Consider the following 12,266-nt stretch of genomic DNA (forward strand, 5'->3'; position numbering starts at 1 on the left):
GTAGTAGTAGCAATAATAATAGTAATAATAATAATAATAATAATAATAATAATAATAACAACAATGTATTATTATTAGTAGTAGTATCAGTATTAGTAGTAGTAGTAGTAGTAGTAGTTAAAAAATTATATATAAATTATAAAAAATGATGGATGATTAAGAAGAAAGGAAAGTAACCAATGAAATACAAACAAACAAAAACCAACAGCTCCTCCTCCCATTAGTTGTGTTAAAAAGCTCTTCCAAATCTTTCACTTCTTAATTCTTTGCTCAAATCAACAACATGCTGGTGACTCTTTGTGCTCTCATCACTGCTCTAACATGTAAAGAGTTTGAGTTACAGTATAGCTTAGACCTCATGTTATATTCATCTGTAAGGGTGTTTATCTTGACTCCATGTGTTCTTGTTGTTTGCAGGTGTGAGTGGTGTGACGGTGCTCACACAGAAACCTCCTGTTGTATCAGTGAGGAAAGGAGAGACAGCCACCATGGACTGTAACCTGGGGACTGTTACTGACCAGTCTGCTCGGTGGTATAAACAAATTCCAGGAGGAGTTCCTCAGTATGTGCTGAAGTTTCGTCATGACTTTAGTTCTCCAACCTATGGCTCTGGGTTCTCCTCACCAAAATTCACATCCACTCATCAGTCAACAACAGATTATCGTTTGATCATCAAGAATGTGGAGGAGGGAGACTCTGCAGTCTATTACTGTGAGACATGGGACGGCTCTGCCAAAGAGGATGTATCACAGTGATTTACACTGTGACAAAAACCTCTTACTTTTCCTTCTGCTTTTTTAGACTCTATACTGATCACAGCGCTGTCAAGTATACTCAGTGTAATATCTCCAGCTGCATATAATGAATTTACAAACAAAAAATTGCTGTTTTTGATTTTCACTTATTTATTTCCACTTTTACTAACTACACTACGCATCAAATAATACACAGACAAGGGGTCGGCAGATTGATCTGATATCAATAGTATTGATACTTTACTTTCATCCTTTCCTTTTCCTTTGTCTGGTCTTCTCATGCAGGCACGCTTTGCCCATCCCCTGCACATGCCGAGGAAGGGCAAAGCACAACATGTTGTTCTGTGTTTAGTTGCACCATGCTCACATGACTCTGTGCCACTGAGCAGTGACATGCTGCAACGATTGAAAGAGACATCATTTACACCTGTAAATGAAAATGGTACATGTTGGAAGGATTTTCTCTACTGTGGCAACAGCACCATCTTATATAAAGTCATGAAAGACCATGTGTAGGAGCAGAACGAAAATGCTGTAGTGATGACAGACTTACTGTACTTGACAGAAAAAAAAAATGAACGGTGGCTCAGAATTAAACAAACACTTTTTGAAGCTTAATTTACACCAAACATTTGACAGATGGCAAAATCATTTCCAACACCCCGAAGGACAGCAAGGAGATGCTTTCCAGGGATACATTGACGGGTGCCTAAATACTGTAGACCTGAGGAAGGCTGAGAGTTCCTCTTCCCCAGCCAAGAACGAGATGCCATCTTCCTAGAGAAGTTCCCCGGCAGGCACCGCTGGAACACTCACTGCTGAAAATGCCTCACTGTGGGACTCGGTCAAGTCTCTAACTGAGAATGTGACCCAGCTCAGTGAAGAAAAAAAGGATGTAATTGGCTGTTTTTGACTACTTTTGGTTTTACCTCTATATTTCACCTTTAAAAACTATTTATCTTGCCTTGTTTGGTATTGCTCTTTTCACCACAACCTCACATGTCTGAATTTACTGTTATTTTTTTTTTCATTTTGACATACTTAACACATCTGATGTAAAATCAGACAAAAAACATAAAATCAGTGTGTTGAGGAACCAGGGCACCCTGACAAGAAGGCATCGGTGGGCAAGAGACAAAAATAGGGTTGTTGTAATGCTAGTATGCAACCATGTAACCCTGGTGGTAGGGGTTACATGAATAGGATGAGGGACCTATGGATTCTTCCATACCCAACATCCAAAATGACGGCGAAACAACTAGCAGCTCAGTGTTCCAACATTTGAAAGAAGGGACTGCTATCACAGCTAGAGATTGATGAAGTACAACATAAATGCTATGGCAATGGGGAGCCAGGACGCCAGGTCAGGGGCGAGATATCATCACCCCCACCCAAGATTGGGTACCAAGCCCCAAGCGCGATAGGAGAAGGATCGTTCAGTGTGAGAGGAACTGACTTGAAAGATAGGATCATGGCCAAGTTTGAAACCTCGATCCCCTGTAGCCAGTTACCAAGACTACGTGAAGTACCCTCAGAAGGTCTGCTAGATGATGTTAATGCAGCACTACGGGCAATACCTACAGCTACCATTACCGAGACTAACAAGCTGATCTACAAGTTGAACAGCCACAAGGGGCAGTACCCTCCATGGAGAAGCAGGCTAAAGGCTAACATCAAGGTAGCACTGAGGGAGGTTAGTGGAGTTGCAGAAAGGTGCGATGAAGAAGGTGCCTAAGAAGTACAGGAACCTGTCCATACCTGAGGCTTGGAAACTGCCAAGCGACGACTCACAGCCTGGGCCAGCCGCTTGAAGAGATTTTTGTTAGAAAGACTTGTGTCATGACAGTTTGAAGAACATGTGTTGCCACTATGTAATATACAAACTGTACACTAGTGAGCAAGGGTTTATAGGTTTAAATGTATAAAGGTCAAAGTTACGGTGAAACTAAATGTTTCTGACCCTGAATTAATTTGCATCGTCAGTCAGTGAAGCATTACTTCTTTACTTCTTCATCCCCTTTTTCCCAGGATGCACCTGCAAGAGTTCATTTATTATTTACATTTACAGTACATGTAAATGAAGAAGTGTCAGCACTCTGTAACACTCTACATGTTTAAACTATTCTAATTAGGAAAAGCGTAGACATTAAATGATTTTTCTCTTTAAATATACAATTTCACCTGTCCACACACATTTTATTTTCAATAATTATCCAAGCTTGACATATTTTTCTGTAAATATTCTCTACATTACATTTAATAAAGCTGATAAATTACATTATACATCCTGAGGTATTGATGAGTGAATTAAGGTCAGACTGTATATGGTTATTGATATTGGTTCCAGAGGAGTTCAGTGTAACTCCTCAACCTCAAGTGGATCAAGCTAAGCTATCAATTAAATGATTCTACTCAAGTCTATTATGACTTAGTAAAGTAAGCAGGAGGACAGGCCAAATTAAATTTCAGTGTCAACCAGTTGGCTGGGCCTCTCCCATATCTACTGATTAGCCGTTCTTTTTGGTTCTGTAACTGCTCATGAAAATAAAACAACTTGGTGACAATATAAGCTGGGACTCTATTAGCTAATTTTTTTGTGTACATACTGTATGGACCCTGTGTTCAGTTGTTACCCATATGGAAAAGATATATATAAATCTTATCTTGTATCTGTCTTGTGTGAAACTTGTATGAAAAGCAAGAGTGAAAACAGATATAAGATCCCTTGAAAAAATTTATAAATGAAACTTGTATGTTTTGGATACTTATTAATACAATATATGAAAGTAATGAGAAAGTGGCCACTTTCATGACTAATCATATAAGCCTTATATGATTCACTATATGAAGTAGGCCACATCTTATGCAAGTTTTTACTATTTCTTTTCTATATGGGTATGTATTTCTAAATAAAGTGATATTTTATAAAATATTCTACTACATTAACCATTCCACTTTCATGAAACTTCAAGGAAAAGTTCTGGCGTTTTAGTGGTTTGGATTATGTAATAATGCCATTGATCTGTAGTAAGGCATAGCACTTTGACTATTCTGTCTTGTAATTAGTGAAACATGAAAAAAAACATTCATATGTTTGTGCTATTTTATTTGATAACAACTCTTTATTTATATTATTGTTTTTTTGTCTGCTCAAAGTTCATACATTTATACTGTGTCCTAATTTTAAATCTATTGCTCCATCTTTTTAGTATCAAGAATGTGCTGCCCACACCTAGAAATATTTCATTAATTTTAAGTTGGTCAAACATAGGCGGTTGGCTAGATACTGCTCTGTGTTTGTCCAAACATACTAAGACACTAATCCATAATTTTAAAAAAGTAATTGTTATAGCATCAACAATACAGCTAAAGGACATTAACAAAGTAATATTAAAGCTCCTCCTCCTGTCAGTCTCTCTGAGTTTCAGTTATATATTAAATGGTTCACACCTCCTCTCTTCATCGTACTTAGACAGTGCAATCTCTTTCTAAGTCCATTCTCAGCTCATACTGTCAACATGCTGGTGACTCTCTGTGTTCTCATCGCTGCTCTAACATGTATGAGACCTATTTATACTTCAGACTAATCTTAGTTTAGGTGCTGGATTCACATATCAGTGTGCTTCATATGACTCCATGTCTTATTGTTGTTTGCAGGTGTGAGCGGTGTGACGGTGGTGACACAGAAACCTATTTTATCAGTAAGGAAAGGAGAGACAGCCACCATGGACTGTAACCTGGGGACTGTTACTGATAGTGGTGCTCGGTGGTATAAACAGACTCCAGGAGGAGTTCCTCAGTATGTGCTGTATTTTCGTTATGACTCTAGTTCTCCAAAGTATGGCTCTGGGTTCTCTGCTCCAAAATTCACATCCACTCATCAGTCAACATCAGATTATCGTTTGATCATCAACAATGTGGAGGAGGGAGACTCTGCAGTCTATTACTGTAAGACATGGGACAGCTCTGTTAATGAGTACGCATCACAGTGATTTACACTGTGACAAAAACTTCCTCACTAATACTTCTGCTTTTTGACACTCTTCCACATCCTGATAACTGAGAGATCAAGCAACTCAGTGTTAACCCACCAACTGCAGATAATGTGTTGCAGTTTTTCTCAAACAATTTTTGCTCATTTCTCAAAGGAGAAAAGTCATAGCACTTTCCAATCAGTTCTAAAAAACATGATAATGAATAAATGTAAAACTTTCACCACCCTATAAAGACAGAGTCATCAAAAAAAAAAAAAAATTCTCAAAACATTACTAACTTTGGAAACAGTTCTGCATTAATGCAGGTCTAATGTAGTGCAAACATTTTTTAGAAATAAAATATGAAGGAACTTTTGGAAACGTTACATAACTAATGTAATGGAGAAAAGCAAATTGTTACTCATGAAACTCTATGCATCAGAAAGCAGGCAAAGAAAATATAAAAAAACTGAGAACGTGGCACCAACTAATGTATAGTCCAGTACAGTCACGGTACATAAATTCAACAACCACTTTATTAGGGACACCTGTTCCAGTGCTTATTATAGTGATCCAAATATCTAATATCTAGTAACTTGAAGCTAGCAATGTACATATCTAGATATAGTCAAGACAGACTGCAGAAGTTCAAACCGTTCATCAGAATAAAGAAGAAAGATAACTAAATGTGAGATGGTTATTGTTGTTAGACAGACTGGCGTGAGTATTTCAGACACTGTTAATGTACCGGGATTATTTTTTTGCACAACCATCTCTAGGGTTTACAGGGATGGAGGACTCAAATGAGAAAATATCCAGCGAGCAGCAGTTTTTGGTGCAATGTTTCAAAACAAGCTATGCAGAAGAGCATGTTTGGGAGCACCGTACATCTGACCTTGAAGCAGATGGGCTACAGCAACAGAAGGCCAAAATGAGAGCCACACTAACAGCTACAACAACTTTTTCAAGAATATTATTTTATGACAGACTTGAGCATGAATGATGAATATGAATCGGAAACAACAATGAACAACAATGTGAAACTGCTCATGAATCATTTAATCTATGAGTGAAAGTAGTTTTCTTTAATCTCCTCCTCCTTTAGTTTGCCTCTCCTCTTTATAAGCTCCAGCTCTCTTCTCCTACTCACATCTCTAAACAGTAAAGATCATTTACACCTCACACTGACAACATGCTGTGGACCTTCTGCACTCTCATCACTGCTCTAACATGTAAGATCTTCTTATTCCATTTTTTAGTCCATATTTAGAGCTAAACTTTAAACTTCTATTTTTTCTGTGTTTCCTGGCAGATGTTGATGCAGTGATTGTGTTGACCCAAACACCTGCTGTCCACACAGTTTCTCCAGGTCAAGAAGTTGTTCTCAACTGTAACATAGAGAGAGATGATGGGAATTCTGTTAGATGGTATAAACAAGTTCCTGGAACGGTTCCTCAGTATGTTCTAAGATTTTATCATTCTAGCAGCTCACCCAGCTTTGGAACAGGATTCTCCTCAGACAGATTCAACTCTAAGTCCTCATCAAACATTGATTACCAGTTCATTATCAAGCGAGCAGAGACAGGAGACTCTGCAGTGTATTACTGTCAGACATGGGATGACTCTGCCAGTGCAGCTGTACCACAGTGATTTAGACAGTGACAAAAACCTCCTCATTAGTACTTCTGCTTTTTTAGAAACTTTCACATGCAAAAAAAAAAAGACCCATAAAAGAAACCCTGTAATGTGCTATTAAACACTAAATCCTCCATTTTTAAATCCTTTTTAATCTTCATTATTAAAGGCATAAAGAGGAAAGCACTGAAATATGTACATCTCATTTACTCACATCAGCCCGAACAGATCACATAAACCAAACTATCCAACATATAGTATTATATGTTGCTGCAAGCTATTCTTAATAACAGAAATTTTATAGACACTACTCACAGGTCTAACTGTCCAACAGCAGTTTAACTTATCATTTAAAAAAAAGTGTAGTTAACATGCAGTTTAAAAAATATATATAAAGCTATACTGAAGCTAGTTTAGAGCTTCTACACCATCTTCATTTACATTTAGTTTTGATTATTCAGAAACATATTTTTAAGGCAGAAGGAAAATATAGAAGTGTGAGGATAAGGACACTAGTGATAAATGTTTGATTCTTTTACAACCATTTTTAAGAACACGGTGTGATTTATTGTAGCTATTGTATTATTATGGTATATATTTTTCTATCATTTGTAAAAATGATGACGATCAAACTGACTGACATAATACTCATGGGAAGGAAATATACAGTATTTACTCAGTGTCTTTTCTGCACACTGCAATTCTGTCAAGAATACTTGAATGTGTTTTAAGTATTTTACTATTGGGTGGCTGTAGCTCAGGTGGCAGAGCAGGTCAGCCACTAATCAGATGGTTGGTGGTTTGATCCCAGGCTGCCTCCTGGCTGCATGCCAAATATCCTTGGGCAAGATACTAACCCCATGTTTGCCTACTGGTGGTGGTCAGAGGGCCCGGTGGCGCCAGTGTCCGCCTCTGTCAGTGCGTCCCAGGGCAGCTGTGGCTACAATGTAGCTTGCTATCGCCAGTGTGTGAATGACTGAATGTAGTGTGAAGCGCTTTGGGGTCCTTAGGGACTAGAAAAGCGCTATACAAATGCAGGCCATTTACTTGTTTAAATGATTAGCACTAGTGCTCATAAACCACAACGTAATGATCTGTGAATGTGCTTGAAAGCGATTGTTTACAGTACACAGCAGTTATGTTAAAAATATGCTTCTCTGTTATCCGAAATAGAAATTACAAAAACTAAAAGTTTTTTTATTTGCAAAAACTAACAGATCGAAAAAATACATTCCCCAAACAAACAAAACAAACTTTGTTGTTGATGACTGATGAATAAAAATAACAAAAAAGAATGCAGTACAGTAGAATTGTATTGCATGGGATCATTTTACAAATAAACTAATGCCAACAAATAACTAAAGCACAATAAACAAACATTGAGCTTATTTGAAATTCATCCATCCATCCATCCATTTGCTTCCGCTTATCCTTTTCAGGGTCGCGGGGGGCGCTGGAGCCTATCCCAGCTGTCATAGGGCGAGAGGCAGGGTACACCCTGCACAGCATCAGGAAAAAGGAGCACGAGAAGCTTGAGAAATACCAAAGGCTCAGAGAAGAGCTCGAGAAGATGTGGAGGGTTAAGGTAACAGTGGTCCCAGTGGTAATTGGAACACTCGGTTTGGTGACTCCCAAGCTAGGTGAGCGGCTCCAGCAGATCCCAGGAACAACATCAGAGATCTCTGTCCAGAAGAGCGCAGCCCTAAGAACATAAATAAACATAAATCAGAATAAATTTGATAGTATTGACATTATATAAATTAGAGATGGACCGATCCGATATTACGTATCGGTATCGGTCCGATACTGACCTAAATTACTGGATCGGATATCGGAGAAAAATAAAAAATGTAATCCGATCCATTAAATATCACGAAATCACCTCGCAAAACTTGCAACATGCCGTAACTCACCTCAGAATGTTAGCACGTCGGAGCAGTATGCATCACGTGATAGAGCGGCTGTGGCATGCGGGACCTGTCGGTGGTCTGGATAGCATTTGGAGCTTCGCTAGCAACCTGGCATTTCATCTCCGACAAAGTTATCCCCGAGAGAAGTAAAGCAAGTGTGTAAGTCCATCTCTGAATGTTTGTAAAGCATTCCTGCGTTAAGCTTAATAAGCGACTGCCTCTTCTTGCTAACAAATGCACAAAAAAAACCCAAAAAGAAATCTTTCTACCTTCTGCAAAGTTCATCGCCCCAGAAAGACAAGTCAAAACAAGTAAAAAAAATAAATAAAAATGTAACAGCCTCCCGATTATGACCAATATATCATTTACGTCACTGATACATCCGTAACTGAAATTAACTCAGAACAATTTGTTTATTTTTTTAAATGGTCATTCAGAATCAGAAGATTATTTACGGTGATGTTTTTGGTGGGAGTGAAACAACAATCTACTGATAAAACCAATAAAAATAAGATATGATAATAAGAAATAACCACTGTTGGAAGCCTTATTTACTCTTATCGCCTTAATCATGTGCAGTAATTAAAGTTGAAATGAGAAACTTTGCATTTGAAAGATGCTCTTCTACTGGGCACTCAAAATGCTTTCTTACAACAAGCACCTTCATACATAATGTGCGCACATTTTAAATATAAATTAATATTACTGTAGCAGTATTTTTTTTTTTTTTTAAAAGATAAAATGGCCACATTTAAGAAGGCAGGACCTGCAGTTATTGTCCTTTTCCAGACATTTATCTGGCACTTACTTTGGGGTTTTCTGCAGCTCGTCCTCGGGGCCCTCCAGACACAGAGACAGCAGGTCGTAACCCAGGATCTTCTGGGCTATGGTGAACATTTCTTTAATGTTGGGGTATTTCAAAAGTCCTCTGCCCATGCCCACAAACTGGCTGCCCTGACTGGGGAAGAGGAGCACGGAGCAGCCGCTGCTTTTGGGTGAGGCGCCGCGGCTGGCTCGCTGTTCGGGGGAAAAGCGGGGGCTTCAGCCGGAGGAGGGTAATCTCCAGCCGTGGAACCGGGCTTGTTGGTGGACAGCGTCCTGCTCAGAGAGACCAGCGACCTGACCTTCCCTCTGGAAGATGCCGCCATCCTGACTGCCACTGATGCCAACATGAGCTGTTCCTCATCCAACGACGTGTCTGCAGATGAAATAAGACGCACAGCCCGCCCGGACAAACTGTAATCACCAAAAGAGTCAACTTTGCTTGAACTCAATTCTGATATCTGCTCGGCATGACACCTCACAGGGAGACGAAAACAACCGCCAGAGGAAAGAAAAGAACAAAATCTTCAGCGAAGGAAGATGATATCTCCAATAAAACTATTTTTGAAGCCATTATGGGACTTGACAAAAAATTTGAAGCACAACTGGAGGATATCAAGGAACAAAACAGACAAAGTGCAGCTATGGTTGCCAGCTTGGCTAAGGCTGTAGAGTTTAACGCTGCAGAGATAGCTGATTGCAAACTGAAAGTTGTTAAACTGGCAAATGCGAATGAACTGCTGCTTAAAGAAAACGAAGACTTGAAAAGAAGAGTGAGAGAACAAGAGCGCTACCGAATGAGGTGGTGCCTAAAACTGAAAGGGGTGAAGGAAGACAAAGACGAAAACATTAGAGTGAAGGTTTTGCAAACGCTTCAGAAGATTGCCCCTGACTTGAACTTAGAAGAGGCTGTTGATATTGTCCACCGCTTAGGGAAACAAGTTGATGGCAGAAACAGAAACATCATTATTCTATTCACACAGAGGCGAATTAAAGAAGAATTGTGGAGGCGCACCAAAGATTCTTCAACCTGCAAGCAAGAAGGCATCAGCTTCGCAGAGATGTTGCTGCAGGAGGACATACAAGATCGACAGCGCCTATGGCCTCTGGTGGAGGAAGAAAGACGTGCAAAACTACAAATATCTGTAGTTTCCACTCCGTATATTTTCAAAACAAACTCGTTACTTTGGGTTTAACGCATTTGGGGGAAGTTAATATTTCACGTCACTGCAGGCCTTCAAACAATGAGATTTGAGCCTAAACAGTGAAAGGCAGTCGCGTTTTAATCAGTAGAGGATGTCGCATAAAAAGAGATGAAAGAACAAACCATGTACTGTAGTGTTGATTTATTTATTTTTAGCACAACACCAGAACAACCCCACGTGCCCATAATTTGCGGTACTTCAGAAAAAAAGGAGTGAACATAAAAGGGAGTAAAATGTTGTGTCAGGTAATTTCAAATGCAGCATTTCTATCACCTCAACAAACACTAACTGTGTTACAGTGTGTTGCTATCTAAAGCTCTACTTGCTGTATTTCACAGGAAGAGAAAGAATGAGAGCTAACTTCACTCAGAGATATAGAAAGAAAGAGAAAGAAACCAGGCTGTATTTAAAGGTAAGGACTGCTTAGTGATATTTGATAAAATGTAGTTGTATTTTCACAGGGACATAAAGTGCTTGTCTTACTCCCTTCTTCTAGCTCGAAATTACTTGCCAAGTGGTAAGGACCGTTCATGGTCACACGGTGAGAACATTGGTGTTGACTATGAAGAGATAGGGTCAGACAGGGGAGGGGCCAGTCAGATTTATCAACTCAACCTCCTTAAAGCATGGAGAGAGGCTGAAACCAATCTCTGGTGAGCCCGGTTAAGGAAAGAGATGAGTTGGTGCCTGAGATGCCAAATTCCAACATCCTCATTCCCGCCATTGAGATAACACTCTCACACAGGCCCAGAGAGCAGATGTTGCTGCATTGCAGATGTGTTATACCCCCTGCCCAGCCGAATGACTCTCAAAACGAAAATTTTGCAGAAAATCAATGTGATCGCTTGAATCACTGGAATTATCATCTCGATATCTCTTGTCCTTCTTTCATTTCAGACGTCTTGAAAACAAGTTTTAACAAAGTCCTGGAGAAGTGCCCAATGCTGGAGGACCTCCTGCTTTACCCCTGGCTCAGATAAACTCCTCTCTGACACAAACACACACGCATACTGAATTCACATCTTGCCATACAAATGTGATACAGTAACCAACTTTCTTTCTTTCAGAAAGAAAGAAAATTGGGAGATTCAAAAATTTCCTCACAGTAATGTTTGCATCAGTCTATCAGACGAATCCCCTCCAAGTCCAATATTTACATCAGTTACAGTGATAATGCTTGGTGTCTACTTTCAGCCACCGCAGTAGAATGCCAGGAATGAATCTCATTGAAATTGTAGTTGCATTTGCTATTTCATTTAATTGTCATGGATGATACACAGATAACCCAACAGCAAACAGAGGAAAACAATGGGCTTAAATACACAGAGGGATAAATGAGGGAATAAGACACAGGATGAGAGCACAGCTGCGAGAAATCACAAACAACAAGACCATGGGGAAGGAAAACTGAAAACACTAACATAGTCTAAGGAGCTTAGAAAGAAAACGTCTGGACTTCTTTAAGTTGCTTGAAGATGTTCAAGCAAAGTTTAAGTTCTTTTCATCCGAGAAGGTGAAACATCTTCAAGCAACTTCAAGTCCAGACGCTTTCTTTCCAAACTCCTTAGACTACGATGACCTAGATGACTGAGAACCTTCACAGACATGAAAACACTAACACAGCACACATGACTATCAAAGTAAAACAGCAAACAAGAGACTTTTACAAAGACACAGAGTTGACACAGAGACATGACTGACTGGGGAGAAATTGGGGAACATGGAAACAAGAGTGACTAGACATGACACGTGGGACACAGGGGCAAGGCAAAGTAACAGAAACCTAAAGCCTAAGAATATAACACAAGAAGAAAACAATAAAGAGAACCAAAAACATACATAAGAATAATCAATGAATATAAATGAACAAACACAAAACACTGGGTCACAGACTCACTACCATGACAGTTAAATGTACATAATAAATACTTTAAATCAGATGACAATGTAGCTGACACTGTGTTT

The 12,266-nt window shown here is 39.2% G+C and overlaps 1 protein-coding gene across 1 annotated transcript in view; it reads left to right on the top strand.

Moving 5' to 3' along the window:
- Positions 1 to 283: 283 nt before the first annotated feature.
- The window catches only part of LOC308412313 (immunoglobulin lambda-1 light chain-like), a gene marked incomplete at its 5' end in the record, with an annotated part of 40,418 nt that continues 28,435 nt past the window's right edge, over positions 284 to 12,266 (top strand). Inside the window, 3 exons of the mRNA XM_080906568.1 lie at positions 284 to 323; positions 418 to 613; positions 4,585 to 4,731. Of these exons, the coding sequence (XP_080762694.1) occupies positions 284 to 323; positions 418 to 613; positions 4,585 to 4,731 (383 nt within the window). The remainder of the gene's footprint in view (positions 324 to 417; positions 614 to 4,584; positions 4,732 to 12,266) is intronic.

The sequence above is a fragment of the Rhamphochromis sp. 'chilingali' genome (genome assembly GCF_963969265.1).
Source record: "Rhamphochromis sp. 'chilingali' genome assembly, chromosome: 15".
NCBI classification, from domain to species: domain Eukaryota; kingdom Metazoa; phylum Chordata; class Actinopteri; order Cichliformes; family Cichlidae; genus Rhamphochromis; species Rhamphochromis sp. 'chilingali'.